The sequence below is a fragment of the Colias eurytheme genome, chromosome 2, assembly GCF_061535395.1.
Source record: "Colias eurytheme isolate Ceu_HAF_F1 chromosome 2, ilColEury1 Martin Lab GWU primary, whole genome shotgun sequence".
NCBI classification, from domain to species: Eukaryota; Metazoa; Arthropoda; class Insecta; order Lepidoptera; family Pieridae; genus Colias; species Colias eurytheme.
Window position 1 is genome coordinate 7,807,119 of NC_142981.1, and position 21,135 is coordinate 7,828,253.

Below are 21,135 nucleotides of genomic sequence, written 5' to 3' on the forward strand. Positions count from 1 at the left end.
GTTTACAGCCTGGATTTACTGTATCCTATCAGAAACCTAACCGTTACTTATCTAATAAATAAATAAATTAATAATAAAGTATAAAACTGTTGCTAAAGTGTTTTTAAACTTGCGTCATATCCCTTTAAATAAAAGCCTAAAAAAACTTATTATACGCAAAAAATATCACCCTTGTCGTTTATTATCACTTAACTCATTTTTATACCCGCTATTTTGGCTTGCTTGCCGTCCCAGATTCGCTATGAATACAAAATGGAATCCTATAATTCGATACATGGCCTACTTTAAGAGGGGTTTCCCGAATTTGTTTAAGTTTACTGTTATTCGGAATTAAGATTTATATACAGTGGGTTATATGGTATAGTATTTCGTTAAACCTTTGAGTAGTTAAGCTGTGCAAATACTAAACTGCTCGTTACTTTTGTGTTTAAAAACTAGGGAAGTCTCTACCTAGAAAAAGAGATAATATTTGCTGAGAAATAACACAAAATCTCCTATATAATAATTTATCGATGCTCACCAGCCGAAACGAATTGGTGATGTAATACAAATTTCCATTCCTGAACAAAGTTTGTAGAGTTGATAAAATGAAGGGAGCGGCAGACCTTCGTCAATTAGGATACTTTATTGGATAGTGAATATCTGAAAGCCAGTGGAACGGCTACTGTCGATCGCGGGAGTAGCAATAAGGAGCAAGAAGCGGTCGAGCCTTCCCTTAATTGTCAATAAACGTGAGTCCCGGGGCACCCGACTTGCCTCCTGTCGAATAATTAACGAACTTCCACGATTTTCGAGTTTGTAAATTGCCTCATGGTCTCGTCGACCCGCGGCCTGGTTTACTGATATAAATTATGTGCGCCGAAAATTAATCTTACCGATTTAGAGGGTGCTTTCTTTACATGACTTCGAGTGAAGCTAATACATTCATTTTGTATGTCATAATTAATCAGACCATAATGAATATTGCTGTTATGTTGTACGGCATTATGGATGTACACTTTATTTTGGTATGTAAGCTAATATACAACAGGTATAAAGTTGAAAGATTAGAAGTACATGGCGTATGTTTTAGAACATAATAATGCTAAATACAATTAATTAGCTATACGACCAATTTCATTTCAATTTCCATGCATAGCATTATTTGAACTAAAATTAGTTTTAAATATCTATCTATTCGTAATAATTTACTCAATATAATTTACTAAACTCCAGGATATGTACCGTCAAATGTGGCTACTTGACCTTTACTTGGCAACTTGACCACACCTTCCGTTTAACAACAAAATATCAAATTTTGTAGAATTGAAAGCTAATTGACCTAACTTATCGATGTTGGTAGGTTTTTAAAATATTAATTGGCAACATATTTTAATTTTAAAGCGGTAACGCTGTTGGTTCTCTCAATATAACGTATCGAAGTGTGACTGTGACTAAGGATCTTTTGCCGGTGTCAGTATTATTATGTTTGTAGAGCTTAAACTGCACATCTCAGGTGAGTACAGTTTTGATATGTTGTGTAATAAACCCTAGAGATTGATTTTACAGTGGGAACTATCCAATTTTAGGCTCATCTGTCGAAATATTTGCTTGGGCATTGATGCCTCAGGTTAGGTCAAGTTGCCATTGACCGCTGCGTGGCAACTTGACCGACGCCTAGGGTTGACAGAAAAAATAACGTGACTGAATTTTTTCCTTTTTTTATCTGTTTCGAGTTTTGCATAGTAATTCAATAAATTTGCTGCAAATTTCGGACAATCCAGATACTTATACTCTCTTTGATGACAACGATTTAGCATATTACTAATGAAAAATAAATGTTTCCATACCTATTAATAAATACCTATAAGTATTAAGTAATATACATATACATATGTATTAAATTTAGTTTAATAAATAAATAGTTCATTAAAATTTGTGTCTTGTTTGTGACAACCCTATCCGACATGTAATGCTTTGTATGAAATCATTACAAATCCCGTGGCAACTTGACCAGGTAGCCAGAGCCTAACAGTTTATTGTAAAGCTTCGGGCTGCAATATTTAAAAAGTCGAAGAATTAAAAAGTAATAGCAACTTAGCCTAAAACAAGAATGTTAAGCATCTACCTATGAAAACTGATGTGCAAGGTCAAGATACCACATCAGTGTCAACTTGACCTGTATTACGTTTATTTGTAAATAATGTCAGATTCAATATATTTTAAAGAAATACCTAGTAAAAGTGAATGATGAAATCATTCATGACATGAACAAATCATTAAAATGTTAATAAAAGTTTAATATAAATAAGTTAGCTAAGAAAAAGTAAAAAAATGTGGTCAAGTAGCCACATTTGACCGGTATTCAGGCTGTAATGAATGCAATGTCATGGTATCGTGATGGAATGTCAGTATTACTGAAAAGCTAGAAATATCTTTCAAGATTAAGACCGTCAAATATTCGACCGATCCGAGGAAGGATACAAGACGGTAAACGTCTCACACTGACATCTCATACATTCATTTCTTTTTGTTGACACCACAATAAGTCTCCGTGGCGCAGCTTTCAGCTTTCGTTGTTGGAACAATTTATTTTCAAAACGAGAACAACGATAGGCGCCATTCGTGAGAATACTGATGATCATGGAATGTATTTCCTTATGTACGAATTTCGACTAAAATATAAAATGTTTCTTTAGAAAAATACAAAATGCTCCGTATTTTAGGAAAATGATATTTTTAGACAAGAACCGTTGCTAGCGTTAGGGCTGCGAACATAAACAGAATTTTTAAAAACCCAGCCTTTCATTTAAATGTAAACAAGCTTTCATACTCGCATGCGGTAAACACATCGACGAAGGCTATGCAGTAAAGAATGGACAGAGTACAAGTATAGAAACAGAATTTTATTTACTCTATACTACTGACTTCGAATACGAGTTTATTTGAACAACTTATTGTATTAGCTATCTTGGCAACAACCGTACTACACAAGTAAAGTCACCATCATTTACAATAGGTATCTATAAATTACAAAACTGTAGTCTAGATTTTTTCATTATTTGTTAGAAACGTAAAAACTATAGGTACCTTTAGTACGCACTTGATCCCTGGCATGAAAGTCTTATCGTTTTTGTATAAATAATATTATTAAAGTCGCATTAACCTAGCTTTATTGTGTTTCGAAATAAAATCCTACCATAAAATTTTACAAGTTCGTATGAAATGTTACATAATAAGCAATCATTTTATATACAGATATAATATATTTCTCCATTTAAACACAAATGTAAATGTCAAATTTGCGTATAATTATATGACTGAAAATGTATCTCATTACGCCAGAAATATAACGTTCTTTTCGTTATAATTGCGTAATTTGACTCTCGTAGTTAAGATATGGAGGGTGATAATTCACTGGGGAGCAAGTCGGTGTCGTAAATCGAGATCTTGTACTTGACCTCGATCAATTAGCTTGGGGTCAGAGACTGAAATCGGATAACCGATTGAAATAAAGTTATAAGTTATACATGTTCAGTAAAGATCTACATGATCTACATTTATTAGATACACATAGTTTATAATTACTTTAAAGACTCAAATAAATTGTAGTCTAGTTGTAGTTGTTGTAATGCTAAATATCTTTTAAATAACCAAGCATAAAGATAAAATTGTACGAGCGTAAATTGTTTGTTGAAATTGTTCCCCTATTTTGTACACTTACAATGAGCTTCAATTGTATTATTTCCTTTGTTTGAATCCGAATATAGAATATTTTATTCAAATTTATATGGAATCATTAATTTATTTGTTTCCATGCTTATTCAATTTAGATTTAGCCAATAATGTTTCTTCTTTAGGTGGATACATAATATTTTATTATGTTTCTCACTGAACAACTCCTAAACAGCTGGACGGATTTTTATATTATTTTTTGGAGTTCTACAGGTAAAACCGAAAAATTTTCAGGTTACAAAACGATCGCGAACGAAGCCGCTGACAAACTTAGTTATAATATAATTTTAATCATCAATTTAATGATAATTCATTAATATATTAATATAATACATATTTCATTTATGTAATGAAATATCATTAAAATTCATATTATCAAGGTGGGTTAGTAACGACACTCCATCCCAATCTAACCACGAAATTACGAAAATCAAGAATCGTTTCCATTAGGGAAAATAGTTTCCTACAAGGTAACAGTTACAACCTTTCTCACTCACATGTCGTCCCTTGCCATAAAACTAACACACGCGTAATAATGGATAATTAATTGTTACATAACAATTAATAATCTGTTATTACACGTTAATTTTCCTCCACACAAAATTTGTTATATTTCAAGATAGATACATGCCATAAATAATAAATCTAACAATATTTTGTGAAAGCAAATAACTCAATTTACCCAATGTTAAACGTATTACTATGAGATAGAAAAACAGATTGTATGCATAATACACACACACTCGTGATGTAAATAAATTACTTGTTTTAAAATCCTCTCGAAATCACGGTATGGATTGGTAAAAATCGTTTACGAGTGTGGGAACTCACGGGCGGGAGGCTGGAGCGGCTATGCTTGCGTTGATATAACCTCGTATAGGCGGCCCAGCGCAAACAAATTGGATGCTTAAAATTCAATTTGAAGGTTTCACGGTCCGCATCATTCGCTCTCCTCGCTTGTTACAAACTGTTCACATGTCCAATGTGAACGCAATTATTTTTCAGTAACTTCTGACTTATTTTTTATACGTTCCAGAGATGTGACACTTATTGGTTTATAGGATAATGGAAACTGTTCTTTGTGTGCCTTTTATTTAACTGTGAAAACTTTTTCGAAGTTTGCAAGTACATACAGAAGTTTCGAAAATATTTGAGTACGATGGTACCCGTTTATTAGTGCCGTACTAAACCTGTGATGTCATATAAAGTTTTAAAATGCAGACACGCTATAGTTTGTTGTTGCAAAGTTTGTGTGCAAACCTAAAAGGAACTCTTAAAATAAAGCGGAGATTGTGGTACTGGTTTATGAAGTAGGATCTGAAATAAACTGCTAAGTAAAGTTTGCTTCCTCAGACTTTACAACTTGTAGGAATAAATTAAACTTCGAAAAGGGAAATTGGCGAATATTCTAATACAATTTTAATGTAGTACAAGAAAATGAAGAAACGATTTGCAAATCCGACTTTCTCACAATTCCTGACAACGGAAGCCAAGTCCAAAGAATCAAGAAAAGTTATCTAATCTGACTTTTAAGTATACATAGAGCTGACATATTAGTCTGCAGCAAAATACTCTTTTTTTTCTGTTAGATCTGAATGTTCTGTTTTTGTTTTCTGAAACAAACAACTAATATTTGATAGTAGGACGAAATGGTTTATTTCGAAGCAAAGCTTTTGTTTAGACTATTTAAGTTTAAATCTTCTTTTACCCCACTGTGCCATAAGAAGAGCTATTTTTTCGAGTATATTATGAATCTATCAGTGTGTATATTATTTGTAGCATAAAGAGCTTGAAACATTTTAAAGAGCCAGTACAAAAAGTATAAGGTAAAAACGCTTTTCTTTTTCTAATTTATCCGAGATATTTCTTTTTGTTTTCTGCAAATAAATCATCCAATCTGCTACAATAATAATCATCTTTCGTTCATATTTCATATGCAGCGACGATACAATATAATATGTGTTATATAAATTTATGCGTAACCATACTTAATTATGCATCTAAATTGTAGCCTAAATAGGTTCCAAGTAAAATCGATCAATATGCTATACTCTGAATACCGTTCGTATTAATCACTGGCATATTTGAGCGGAATCACAATTGGCAATGCATTTTGCAAATAGCCGCCGTACTATCGTTTAGTCCTGAAGTAACTATCGCCAACCAACACACTGAATGAATTATCACGCGGCGCCACCTGCGGTTTAGCACTGCCATTAACTATAGATGTGAAGTCATTATTTCCCACATTAGTCAATTTAATATTAGTTTCACGTTCTTGTCTGCTCATTCAATCGTTTTAATTAAATTAAATATAAAACTTTTCAGTAAATTTATTCGCTTTGATGTGATTTTCAACGCATATATGGGTCAGGTGCTCTTCAAATGAAAATCTAAAAATAGTTTCAAAACTTTATTCAATACTATGTTTTACGCACTCCATTTAACTCCAAATTGTAACAAAATGTTGATTTTTTTGTTTATTAAGTTTATATTTACATTTAGTTATAAATGTTACATCTCACGAAATGCATTGAAACGCTATTAGTGTACACACGATTTATTTATGACCAATATGATGTAATATATGTATATGTAAGTTATTTTCTGCATTTAACGTGTTTTTATAACATGACCTGTTTTAATTACGATTTTGAATCGCAAACCAACATCATAATTTCGAATAAAATACAATTTTAATTACGTTACAGTGAATTGAAGAGAACATGCTAATAGACACTAACGCTGTTCTATGTATAATATATAGTAATATGTATTACAATTATTATAACTTACGTACAATGTGATTAAATACAAGTATGTATAACATACACTGGATAACAATAAAAACGGTAAAATACGTATGCAATTCCTCTCAGGAAATAAAACATAGAAGATTTGTATATTACATAACTTTCATAAAATTTAACAAAATGTTTAAAACTCAATAATTTTCAATTCCATATTAGACTGGATATATCATTATAATATATAACACAAATGGTATAATCCTTCATTCACATTTTGTCACAATATGGGCACATCATTTACTTATCATTAAATCATTCACTTTAGATACTTAATCATCATCAATTCCTGCAAAGATAAAATATGGACGAGTCGTATGCAAAAGCTTAAATAAGATAATATAGTTTAGGCCATTTATAAAAGTTCTAAACAATTGTGTTCATAGCTAAAAAATATTAGAGTAAAGGAATGTATATGGCCAATCTCATGACAGCTTTCAACCGTACGTGGTTTTATATTTTAGAAGCGCGTAATATAGAGCGTAACTACACTCTTGAAAATTTATTTTGTTCAACAATAACCTTAAAATATCTGTTAAAAAGTACAGGGTTGATAAGTCTCAGTAATGAATTAGAAATGAAATCATTAGGATAGTTGATGTAGACAAGTTGATGTATGAAGAGAAATTGTGACACTTTACCCTGTTCACCTCAAAATGTTAATGTTTACAGAATAAGATAAAATAAAATAAGAACTTAGTAGCAAATAGACTCGCCCATAGGAGTATCAGTTAATTTTAATATTTACTTATCAAAAACTACACACTTAATAGGTATAGTATGTTACTTAAATAAATTTACAAAAAATCACAACATACTCATTTTCCTTATGTAGTCTACAACTCTGAAACACTTTGATAAATTTATTGTATGTACACCTAAATATTGGCAAGTTATTTAGTCTTATCTGCACTATATATTATTGTTATATTCACATTTGTTGGTGTATATGAATATGTTTATATAACTAACGTAATGTCCATTTCCACATTCCAAATTGTAATCTCCTATCTATTATGGCATAAGGATAAATTTACGTATAAACAGAACACGTTTTCAAACCGATGTAACTATTTAATAAAATGTTATTGGTCTTCTTTGCTTCTATTTACTTAACGATTTCATTTGATGAAAATAATACAAGTATTTTATAGATTTAACAAATAATAAAAATTTAGAAAAACTGATCAGCAAAAACATATGAACATGTTTGTTTACATTATATACATATTTTAATTAATCATAATCATTAACTTATATTTACACCTTAGAATATCATTTAACCAACACTATAACTTTGTCCTTTCATTAACCACCACTTCTGCAGTGCTTAATTTCTGTAAATCTCATACGGATATTTCCTGTATTTGAACTCTTTTCTTCATGATACCAGGAGGTGCCGGTGTCGTCGGTGCAGGAGGAACTCTTAGAATTCCTGAGCCACTAGCAGTCCCATTGTCTGAATCACCATTTGTTTCTGAAAGTAATTCATTACCATCGTTTAGAGGACCGAATTTCACTTGGGTCGAGCTATCTACGACACGTGGTTCAAACGTACTTGTACTAGTTCTCGCTACGGCTTCCTGTATACGTGCTTCTATTTTTTGGATATCCGGTTTCTGAGTATCTATACACACAACACTGCCGGCATCAATAGCACTTCCGACACTCACGTCCGGTAATGACCTTCGCGCGGCTAGATGTTTTTCATCATAACAACTATATTCACCAAATGTAGGTTCACCAGAATCCGACAAAGTTCGTAAATCAAATTTTGAACCTAAACCTCGTGGCACATGTGCTGATTTACATTCAAATCCAAAGCCTTTTCCTTCAAAGGCACGCACTTCGAAATCTAACTTTCCGTCGTAATTGTCCGAAGAAGAGGAACTGCCAGCTTCAGTCATGTCATCCTTACAACGCCGGGGCCTTGATCCTCTCTGGTGGTAAATTCCAGCGAAAATAAGGACATTTAGTAGTAATAGAAAACATCCAACAGCAATAGTTACTGTTAGAGCAGCAGTGTATGATTGGTAATGCGAAGATGCGAGACGGCGTAAAAGAGCATCATCCGTTTGAACCGGTGTAGCCGTGGCATTTGGAGGACATTCGGTGGACGCTGGTGGGGCCGGAGACGGTTTTGGGGATGCAGACCGAGGAGGTGGAGTACTTTTATCTCGTCCACCGGCTATGTTCACTACGTGTGGCACGTGAGCCCGGGACATTGACTGTGGTCTTACCGCACCTAGGAAAGTGATAAGTTTTAGCTGTGCTTCTTATATTAAAATTAACATAGGTGAAAGTTTCCATTTTAAAATGTGTTTAAATAGTTTTGTAGGGTTCTACAATTACAATCAATTTTGAAAATATTAGGGTATATCGTTTAAGATCCCTAATCTTACCTTCATAATAATTAGCGCTGTCGTCTTGAAAATGATGATGTCTCATAGCGGCATCTGGCAAGTCTGAACCGGGTCGATGCAATTGCGGTATGAGGGATAACCATAATGACATCTTGTGACCGCGATAGTGACTTCTCATTCCAGGCTTGGTACCTAGGTGTCAAATTGGATACATTTTAGATGATATAGGATCTTCTCACTCAGAGAAGGCGTCTACTTTAATGAGGTAATCACGAAATAAATTTAATAAAGGACACTTACCTATTTCCATATACAGCTGATTTATTGTATCATAAGTATCCCAATAAGGAATGTCATCAGCGCCCATTGGTACTGCTTCTCCCATTATTGGGCTTGGTGGTGGTGTCGCAGATGGATCGTTGGGATTTCTGTTTCAATGAAACTTCTATAAGTTAATTGTTTCTGTGTATATTGACCATAAATGTATTATATATGTTTCAGAAATTACCAGAAAAGATGAAGACACGATACAATTATAAAATTGAAGAATCAAATGTGTTGGAATTCAACCCAACTCCTTCATTAAATTATTTGGCATACTTTAGAAATTATTTATTGTTCAATATCATAAGTAATGAAAACATTCTGACATTTTATTAAACTTACCCATTTCGAACAAAATTAGCAATGTAATGCATACAAAGTTTTGATACGCGTTGTTCTTGTGAAGTAAAATTCAAGTGATGGTAAGTCTGCGATAGAGGCATTCCCAGAAAGAACGGTAACTCCTCGCCATGCACGGATCCTGGTCGCTGATAATTAAATGAAAGCATTTTTAATAAGAAAAGAAAATGATAAAAATAATTCTTATATTATGATTTAATTAAGAGAAAAGTGAGCTCAAATATCATTTAAATCTCATTTTACACGTGAAAAAAATTATACATTTCTTCAAGTCATTTTGTTTAAGATTATGAGTTATAATAGCTATTTACCTGTGGGTAGTCTTTGTCTTGCGAAAGGTAATGAAAATGGGTAAAGTACGTGGTGCCCCGGCGGAGTGCGTGGAGATAACCCAATCGTATCAAAGGTGCTGCAGTACGACCATCACTTAGAATCTGTTATGAAGACAAATGATGCTGCTATTATAAATATGCATAATAATAATGACAAAATGTTGTTAAATCTGTAAATCATTAGCTTTTTATAAACAACAGAGTGGGACTTGACAAATTAATGTTAGGTTACATACTAAGATATCGTAACCAAACAATCTCTCTTGCAATGTTTTTTCAACAAAGTTTTATATAAATGAAACAACGAAAAGAAACGAAATCATTTATATCACATATAATTGTCTCGTAATAAAGCATTTATTTGGAAGCATATACCGCCTTCATTAACTTAGTAGAGCAGCAACGTCGCCGCACCGGTGACTTGCAAAAATCTCTTGAGGATTAAATTAAGATCCTTCATAACGCCATAATCGACTTAATTTCAATGTAATATTATAGAGAATATTAAGACGCAATTTTATTTTAATGTTTTGCTGTTTTTATAGGTACATAGTTGCATGAAATCTAACCACGTTACTCAAATTGAAATATGTTTTCAAGATAATCTCGAAAATGAACAATGATTTCTAAACAAACTTTATATTACACATCCTATTGTTTAAAAATAAAAAATGGAGGGCACAACGGTTTATTAATCATTCCAACTAGGGCCGCAGAAGCCCTACTCCCTAAACCCACATCGTTTAAAAGGGACTGCCGAAATAAATACATTAAGCCGGAATGCAGACATTCGCATATTTTGTTTTGATTAAAATTTAATACTTTGTGAATTGATAAGCCTGTGCTAAAGTTTTAAGGAAATTAATAATTTCAAGTTTAATTTTATAAGGTAAATTAATTACTTGACGCATTTACATGACAAAGTAATTGAGTCTTAATCTTTGTTATTTGTAACGACAAACAAAAAGCACGACGGGTGATAAAATTGAATAAATCATCTATCAATTCAATTCTTGTTTAATACAGTCGGTGCCTGGATCAATCAAATTTATAAAAATAGTATTACATTTTAACACCCGAGTCGACCTTTTGCCCTACATATTCTTATTTCCCCGTGGAAAACGTCGGTATATCACATCTCGATGCTTTTGATTAAGATATTAATGAGAGAATATTTCAACGCTTTTTTAACTAGAATACTTGGAATAACTGTCAATTTTATCTAATAATTATTATCCAGAACAAAGGCAAGACTCTGAAATTGTAATTATCGTATTATTCTACTGAGAATTAACGAAGTGAAACTATAATAATACTGTCGCAAAGATTATGGATAATTGTTTTGAAGTAAATAGTAAATACCTAAATCAAGCTTTAGACATATTATATACTACCTATTTATGTACAATTTTCGTAATTTTGTTAATTCTAAACATTATCGAGGAGAGCAAAACTTTTCATAACTGTGGACAGTGGAACGCAATTAAATTTACGACTAACTTACCTCAAGAGTGGCGTCACGCACACTTAGTGGATTCTGTAAGGGTTTATCCCAATCGGTGTACTCGTTTTTAAGAGTTGAATAAATTTCGTTAAGATGGTAGTAATACGCGTTGCGGACGAAGGTGCGCAGAATGCGGTCGCGCCGGCTCTCATTGAAGCCAAACTCCAAGTCTTGAGCATTGAATTCCAAGTAAGATTCTGCAAGTAATGGCATGTCATTCATTTGCATAAATTTATGAGCCGACGCTTTGGCATTCACGTCTATTTAATTAAAAGTTGGAGCTCTGTAGTATTACAAATTTTTAGATCGGTTTTGCAAATTAATGCTGAATAATAATAACACACTATTTGTAATCTTTACATTTTATATTAATACATATTGGGTTTATATAAACTTAATTATTGTAGAAACTTATCGGCTTAATGCTCTTTTTGTGGTAGGTAAATAAAAATATTCACCTGTCGTAGTAAGTCCAAAGAGCAGTTCTCTGTGAGGAAAGTCGGCTAATTCATGACCAGCTGCGGTTGCTACGGCCGCCGCACCGGCCCCTAACCGCGAACTGTCTGTTGGCGGTGGTCCCTGATACCAAAAATATTGGTATATTTATATATAGCCAATATTATAGTTAGAATAATAAACGATATATAAGAGACAATAATAAATATATTGAGGATGATTCAAATTGAACCTTTTTTCGTTGTTAAGGGCCTTCATAATTAACGGCAGTTAATTTATGTCTTCATTTTTTATCATTTCATTATTTATTGTATATTTTTCATTAATATATTTCTATCTCTCGAAGTATATTAAAATGAAAAAATATAATGAAAGAAAATATGAGGTAATTTTAGATATAATATTCAAAAAACATCACAATAAGTACACAAAAAATCATATTCAATAACGATATCGAAACAAGAAAATTATAATTCCATTTTTAATATTAATTTAACATGAGATTGTTTGATAGAAAAAGCAAATAGAAGGAAAACAATTTTAACGCTAAAACAAAAACTAATAAACGGATATTTAATATAAACGGATTGAAGTACAACATCGTAAAGTGTATTGGAGTTGCTGTCTACTGCTCCGTGAGGTGTGAGATTAACCCAAGTACCTACAATATAAATTATACATACTACATAGTTATTTTTACTTACTAACGAAGGATTCACAATAACAGTCCCGTCAACAAAGGGTGCGAAACCAGGTAGAAAACGTGGCGGTTCTAAACGGACCGCAAGCAATTCTGCCAGCGGTTTATTGCGTAGACACGGCGCTAAGTCGTCCTCCAGTAGGTCCCCATGGCAACCTGTCTGTTCTGCTACCTGCGAGAAAATAATCATTTTAACTCACTTTTTTATGTTAATAGCAGGCAAACGAGCAGACGGGTCACCTGATGTTAAGTGAACATCGTCGCCCACTTGCACCCACAATACAAGGGGTATGGCGAGTGTGTTGCCGGCCTTTAAGGTAGGTGTACGCTCTTTTCTTGAAGGTGCCCAAATCGTAACTCAATGGAAACACTGCCCGCGGGAGCAGATTCCAAACTCACTTATTATGTACATTATTTAAAAACAAAATATCTAAGTATCATTCCCTGAGTTACACAGTAAACAAAATACAGGAAATCTTAAAACATAAACACTAGGCTAAAAACCGTTAAGAAAGCGATAAAACATTAACTCAAGGAAAAACCAAACGTTATTTGATTCTATCAAACTTATATTAAAGGCAAGATTGATGGATGCCATAAAATTAAATGAGACTTTGTATTTTACTTTGAAAGTAATTTTGAATATCAAAGTTGACTATATTGAAGCCTTTAATCAATTTTAAAACAATATTCAAATCTATATAAACAAAGGTCCATACACCCGTACCTTTCTTTTTATTGTAAGCGGTTCCCTTTGCAGAGCCCACGAGCTCAACCCCGACCCGCTTAACAAAATGACGCGCTTCAATAGCTCTGTAACAGATAACCTAATTTAATATTGTTATTTCCGAAATGAACCATTCAGTAATGAGTCTCGTTGTATAAACATTTCGGTTAGCATAAAAGACAAATCCTTACAATTCTTTTAACTGATTTTTCTTAACGATGTAATTCAATGTTGACCTAATTACCAAATTATATTTGACAAAGAAAATTTCTTGCGCTTTTTAAATATGGGTATTAAGCAGGGATTTAATTACATTAACGGACGATGGAAGTAAGCGAGTCTCCAACATGAAAATACAATGAAATCTGCCGTGGCTCGGTCTAATTACGAACAATGGTTGTCCCACAGTCCCATGCGTCACTCGTGAACGGGTGCCATTTGCGGACTCGCCAATGGCGATTATGACGGCATAACCAAATAATTTATATGACTTTTTAGAAAGGACGGGATAACAGAAGTAGCTATAATTAAATCCTTGACGTTTATTGTTGAAATAATGGTAGAGATGTTAAATACCAAGAGAATTAACTTATTTTATTTAAGCGTAACAATAGCGATTGTATATTAAAAATTATACATTGCGTAAACCCACCCCTAGCAACAGGTGAAACGGCTAGGAAATTGGCAAGAGCAGCGCCGGTGCCATGACCCATCAAAGTCACCTTCTCAGGGTTGCCTCCGAAGGCAGGGAGGTTTTCCCGCAACCAATGTAATCCGGCGACCAAATCCATTAAGCCGAAGTTACCCTGAGCTGACCCTTTAGCACCAGTTTTTAAAAAACCTGTAAGAAGGTTAATGTTTGATTAATTGAGTTTTCCGAAGCCTAAAAGGTAAAAGGTTAAAACTACAATGCTATTTATCGTATTTAGAGTTTCTCAAGAGAAAAGCTTTTCTAGGTGAAAAGTTACGTATTTTAATATTTATCGGTAAAAAATCTGTAAATTTTACGATTCGAAAACCATCTAAAACCAGGAGCTGCGTGTTTTCTCACCCAAAACTCCTAATCTAAAGTTGATAGTAACTACGATGACGTTGCCATGAGCTGCTAGAGTGGTGCCGTCATACGCGTTTCCTGAACTCCATTCATACGATTCCCCGTGCACAAACACTAAGCATGGCAATCCAGCCTTTTCATTTTCAACTTCTGCTCCTATAAAAATAAGTAATTGAAATCCATACAAGTTGTGCTCGAACGTTTAATGTCAGAATTAAATTACAATTGAAATTTTTGGAATTTATAATTTTGTATTCTAATTAAAAACTACATTTTATGTTTCGAATATAAACAGTAATTATGCTTGAATAGTCAAGAATTAATAAGCAGACTTGAAACGCAAAATACGATATACCTCGACAACTCAAATATAAATCACATTTATTATGAAACGGGTTGTGCTGGTAATATTATATTCCCAAGTCGTAGGAAGCAATATCGCTTATTACAAAAACGGATAAGACAAGCATTATAAGATCACAGATGTTGAAAAGCGAACAAATTAGCTAGGAAACAGCGAATGAACCGTTCCTCTTCTGTATCTTGAATCGTCGGTTTAGAGTGCCTTAACCTCACTTCCGCACTGCTTGCAGGGGGCATGATGCACTGCAATGCACTACGGAATTGAGGCCTCGACACCCTTTGTCTCTTCGCCCTTCTTCCACTCCAGATAATTATGTCCTCCTGGATTCCTTTTTCTTAATTAAGTATTTTTTTTAATTTTCATACTGGCAAATAGGCTCTACAATCTACATACTACATAATATGTATTAATGTAATTAACTATTTTGTATGCTTGCAAACTTTTATCTTTCATTCACTTTTACATCTAAGCGAAAGTTTAAAAAATATGAAAATTTTATTACATAATACGCGTACACCAATGAATTTTTGAATAGCATCTTATTTAGCGGACACTGAATTAGCGGGAAATGACGTGAATAAATTATGAATAAACCCGCGCTGGCATGGATTAACGAGCACCGCGAGACCTTGCCGAGAATCGCCCACCACAGACATGCCTCTATTATGATATTATTGTTTTGTTGTTAACATCAGAGGGAAATGTTGATTAGAATGTCTATACGGTTAATGTCGTGCTTTTGCGTATAATTCATGTGGGCTTAACAGAGCCGGGTTCGACAACGCTATCGTAAAATTAATTACGCCATGTTCGGCTGAATAGACTACACCGGTCTATGTTATCCTACAAACTCAACTTAACTAATTTAGACCTAAACGAGAAATTTAAACACGTTAACATCATGTTATTAAATAAAGGGACAACGTTTTCATTCTTTTATAATAACATATTTTCAAACTGTAACTACTCATTCATTAGTTGGACATAAACGGTACAAATTGAAACCGCCCGCGCCGTCGCTCTTGGGGATGTGGATCAAAATAGTTTACTCCAATTCAATAAGTGTGACAGTTTATTATGATTTGTATAATACTTGATATCGTTTATAAATTGCTTTATTTTACAAGACTATAAGTGTCATCAAATAATTAATTAAAGCTATTATAATTTATATTCAAACGTCCAAAAATATACGTTATCTGAACATACCATTAACAGGTACATATAAGTTAACATAAAGGCAGTCTTCGCTCTGGTTAGCTAGCGTGGGCAACAGACGCTCCAGCTGGCGGATGCGCGCGCGCGGGTGCAGCAGCAGCGCGTCCTCGTGCGGCGCGGCGGCGGGCGGCACCTGCGGGCACGCCGGGCCCAGCGCGTCCGCCAGCCGCGTCGTGCGCCACTGCGACGGGGTCACCGGCGGCATGTATCTGTTCACACTCCACTCATATAGCTATGCTCATTTTTAAGGAGACAAATTTCTTGAAGTGTATGACATATTTGAAATAACTGAACAAATTAGTAAAGGGTATATTATTATAATTAGTTTCATGATATCCAAATTACCCAATATCACTACATACTATAATTTTTGTTAAATATCATCGAATACCTACCTAAGACTACCAAGTGGTGGCGTGGCATACGGTACGCCCAGGTAGGCTTCAACTTGCGGGTGCGCGTGGACGACGATGCCGCGCAGCGGGCCGTACTTGGTGCGCACGATGCGCGTGCTGTACTTGTGCGTGGATATCGCAGCGGCGCAGCAGACGAGCCACGCGTAGAGCGCGGCGCGGTCCGTGCGCATCACGCGCGCAGTGCGGGCGTGAGCGCGGGCGACGCGCCGCCGGCAACGCGGGCGCCGCCGCGCATCACGCGGTCCGCCGTGTTGCTCTCGCGCACCGCCCCACGACACACCGACTCATCTTACAACGATACTCTTCTCTCTGGCTCGCGGCCACTGGTGTTAATAATAATTTTCAACTTAAAGATACGTCAATCGTGTGTCTATGTCCTCAGAGATTAAGTTTGAAATGTTACCTACCATTTTTATACATTTTAGAAGGATATAGATGTAGGCATTTCAATTAGTGATGTAATGGTTAATAATTTATTAAATTACTAGCGGTCCGCCCCGGCTTCGCCCGTGGTACATATGAAAAATAGATGTTGGCCGATTCTCAGACTTACCCGATATGCACAGAAAATTTCATGAGAATCGGTCCACCCGTTTCGGAGGAGTATGCAGACTAACATTGTGACACGAGAATTTTATATATAAGATGTACATATATGGAATAGTAAAAATTATAGTAAAACAGGAAATCACTTCGTGCGTCATTATTAATGTTGTATGGAGTATAATTATTGTGAGTTCCATATTACTTAATACTTACCCAAATCATGATTTTCTTTCGTTATAATTGATTGAAAGTGGAGCAATCATTAGCAGACCTGAAACAAAATAGTCATTAAAATAAAGCGTTCTCTTAAATGTGATACTTTTACCTAAGCGAGCTCTAGGTATAGTAATTTAATATCTATAAAGCTCGAGCAAACAATGGAGTAGGCAGTTGAAAATGTTTATCTTAACAAACCTAATAGTCCGTTTTCTTATGGGAAAAGGTATACATTTTTGAGTAAAGCAATGCCATTTGGTACGAATGTTGTACTCGTCCACCTAAGCCCAAATCGCCTGGTAGCCAGTGTCTACTCCCCGGCAGAAGGGAGGGAGGGGGGGTTATAGAACAGAGCGCCCGGCGCTCGGAAAAAAAAATCTGGCGGATTCATTTGGCCCTTTGAGTCGAGTTTGGTGTCGTTATCAGGTAACTAGATGATGCCCGATTCATTCCCCATACCAGTTTTTTAGGGTTCCCTAGCAAAATATGTCACAATCTTTAAAATAATAAACTTTTGGCAGTGGCAAAATCCAAACAAACCAGTATATTTTTATATTTTTGTATGAAACTTGGTTTATAAAAAAATACTGTCTGAAAGGCCATTTCATGCAGATTATAAAAACATTAACATGTAACATATATCTTACCATTTTCAATGTGAAATAAATTATAGAAAGTACAGGAACGTTCGTCAGCGCAGCGTAGGGGACGGCTAATAGACCCGAAAAATAAGCAATAACATAAAACAAAAACCAGTCAAGTGCGAGTCTGACTCGCCCATCGAGTGTTTCGTACTTATTTGTCCTATACCATGTTATCTTGTCTGGTAGGACCTGGTTAACTGATACACACACACTTTCGTCTTTATAATATTAGTGTGATTTTTAATCATCTTTAAATTATAAACGAAGTCAGGTAACATTGTTAAAAATAAAGATATATAATAAAAGAACGTTTTTGTATTAATAATAATGACAACCACCTCCACAATTACATAATTCGGTACATTTGAGCTGGCGTATAAAACACTTCAATCTGGAATTGCAAGATTTCACGCACCGACATCTTATCAATTCAAAGCTCCTCTTTTCTTTGTATTTCAGATGGGCAAGGAACATTTTGATTATTTTAGGTCCCTAAATATTATATACAGCCTGTAAAACTGCCCTTAAGGTGTGTTGTTTAAGGGCAGCTTCTGTGGGAGGCAAATTTTCGATTTGCCTGTCCGTTTTTGTTAAAAATTTGTTTGCGACCCTCATTTACTGTCACAGCGGGGTACAATGTAAAAAACAAACATGTACTTATAATAATTATAAAAAAAATATAAGTTCTGGATAAGAGTATCCTTAAAATATCGTGACCGTCCTTACCTATCATGCATTGTAATCACAAACTTTTCAATTTCACTGTCTGCATATTTGCCACTGTAAAGTGCTTCAAATCCTCGTATGACATTCGGATATGCCTTCTATACCTTAAATGCAGGTGTACCTTTAGTTCTTTTAGACCTTCTAGCTTTGGAACATACGATATAGTAGTAGTAGCCAAAATAATGTTAAGAACAGTCGACAGATATGGCTAGTACAGAATATCATGTATTCCAAGGTAGAAGGTCTAAAAGAACTATAGGTACACTTGCATTTGAGGTATGGAAGGCATATCCGAATGTCACACGAGGATTTGAAGCACTTTACAGTGGCAAATATGCAGACAGTGAAATTGAAAAGTTTGTGATTACAATGCATGATAGGTAAGGACATTATTATTAATACAAAAACGTTCTTTTATTATATATCTTTATTTTTAACAATGTTACCTGACTTCGTTTATAATTTAAAGATGATTAAAAATCACACTAATATTATAAAGACGAAAGTGTGTGTGTATCAGTTAACCAGGTCCTACCAGACAAGATAACATGGTATAGGACAAATAAGTACGAAACACTCGATGGGCGAGTCAGACTCGCACTTGACTGGTTTTTGTTTTATGTTATTGCTTATTTTTCGGGTCTATTAGCCGTCCCCTACGCTGCGCTGACGAACGTTCCTGTACTTTCTATAATTTATTTCACATTGAAAATGGTAAGATATATGTTACATGTTAATGTTTTTATAATCTGCATGAAATGGCCTTTCAGACAGTATTTTTTTATAAACCAAGTTTCATACAAAAATATAAAAATATACTGGTTTGTTTGGATTTTGCCACTGCCAAAAGTTTATTATTTTAAAGATTGTGACATATTTTGCTAGGGAACCCTAAAAAACTGGTATGGGGAATGAATCGGGCATCATCTAGTTACCTGATAACGACACCAAACTCGACTCAAAGGGCCAAATGAATCCGCCAGAACTTTTTTTCCGAGCGCCGGGCGCTCTGTTCTATAACCCCCCCTCCCTCCCTTCTGCCGGGGAGTAGACACTGGCTACCAGGCGATTTGGGCTTAGGTGGACGAGTACAACATTCGTACCAAATGGCATTGCTTTACTCAAAAATGTATACCTTTCCATACAAGCATGCCCATAAGAAAACGGACTATAACCCGTTCGTAAAATTTAATGGAACACAAACACGACAACAGCCACGCAATTTTAAACAAAATTTACAAGCTCCATCGCTTGCTCCGCTGAATACTGTCAGCGTGATTAACAATTATAATTAGATAATGCACTGAATGATGATTAAAGGCTTATAAATTGTCGTTGATTGGATAATCTCTCTTCATAAACATACATTTTGAAAACAAACAACAGATGATGTTTACAAATTTTTGAAGCAAGGTGACTTAAAATTACTATTGCAGATTAATTTTTACACATTAATTTTTCTTTTACATAATATCGACTAACTATATTTTTTTGTTTGTTTATCTGTATGCCTGTGCTTACATGCTTTATAATATAGGTATGAACAATTTCATCTAATTTCCTCTAAGAAAAATTTTTCATTTTAAAGCCATATTAATTCAGAACAGAGCTTAAGCCTAATCACTGTCCGCGAGGGCATTTTTTTTCAAAATATCAGTAACAAAATTTTCCTAAAAACGCAGGGTACAAAGGTTTTGCGTGTCACGGCGCTGATTGATGGCCCATCTCCTTTTCTCTCTTTGTGAAACGCTTGTGTAACCAAATAAGCTTGTAAATACCATCACAGGCTCACAATAACATCTGTCAAATAAGGGAAATCTTTCAAAGTCAAAGATTCAAAAAGACCCTATTTATATTTCACACTTCGATATTATCAAAAGGCTTTTATCATTACAAAACAAGATAAAACTCTGAAAAACAATCTCAAAAGGTCAAAGATATGTTCCGTAGCTCGTTTTGCCAATTCCGTTTTCCCGTTGCCGGCAATGTAGACGCTAAGCTTATTGTGTCTTACTTCAAACGGTCTGAAGCGAAAAGTATATTTACTTCGTTTACAGATATAACTTATTTCTAAGACGGCACGTGAGCAGTGATCGGAAAATTCATACGGGTATTAATAGCTTAAAGCGAGAGAGTGTTCTGATATTTTCTGAAACGTTAACATCGATTTGCGGGCAACATGTTAATCTTTTCCAACGTGAGCTTTGAGCGTCGCCGTCGTATCTGGCCGAAGATAACATCCACCGATTACCCAGATCTCGTCGGTTCTGGAAGCGGCAGTGATCGATCGCTTACGTAATAAATTGTACTATCGCATCTCGATTCAATTTCATGTTTGATTTATTTATCGGAGATGTAGATTAATTACCAATACTGAATTATGCGTCGAAAGTACACATTCATATACTATAGCGTTACATTCCCCTTGTAGGTACCTACATACAATGGGAACATACGTCCTTATAAAATCTACAGCAGGATATTAAATGAAGGAAACCTTGAATTACTTTACATGTACTTATTTTAAATATTTAACGTTATGGTATCGATTCATAGTTGAAAAGATTTTAAACTGTTTTATACTGACTAGATAAAAAGAATCCGATTAAAATACCGCTCAAAATGGCAATCAGAAAGCAAACATCATAGTTAAACTTTGCCATT

At 34.6% G+C, this 21,135-nt stretch overlaps 1 protein-coding gene across 1 annotated transcript; it reads right to left on the reverse strand.

Moving 5' to 3' along the window:
- Positions 1-6,143: 6,143 nt before the first annotated feature.
- LOC149910503 (neuroligin-1-like) lies at positions 6,144-16,509 on the reverse strand. The gene is made up of 13 exons (XM_090109397.1): positions 16,319-16,509; positions 15,915-16,132; positions 14,339-14,497; positions 13,940-14,128; positions 13,288-13,373; positions 12,565-12,732; positions 11,863-11,983; positions 11,405-11,601; positions 9,880-10,002; positions 9,551-9,696; positions 9,185-9,312; positions 8,924-9,076; positions 6,144-8,766 (listed from the first exon to the last, which is right to left on the reverse strand). The coding sequence occupies exons 1-13, from the start codon at positions 16,507-16,509 to the stop codon at positions 7,868-7,870; spliced, it is 2,778 nt and encodes a 925-aa protein (XP_089965523.1). The 3' UTR covers positions 6,144-7,867.
- Between the last annotated feature and the right edge of the window lie 4,626 nt (positions 16,510-21,135).

Coding starts and splice junctions, on each gene's coding strand:
- LOC149910503 (XM_090109397.1), bottom strand. CDS start 16,509: ATGCGCACGGACCGCGCCGCGCTCTACGCGTGGCTCGTCTGCTGCGCC. Junction 13,374..13,939: donor CGTTTCACCTGTTGCTAGGG/GTGGGTTTACGC, acceptor TATCTGTTACAG/AGCTATTGAAGCGCGTCATT. Junction 12,733..13,287: donor CGCTTACAATAAAAAGAAAG/GTACGGGTGTAT, acceptor ATTTTCTCGCAG/GTAGCAGAACAGACAGGTTG.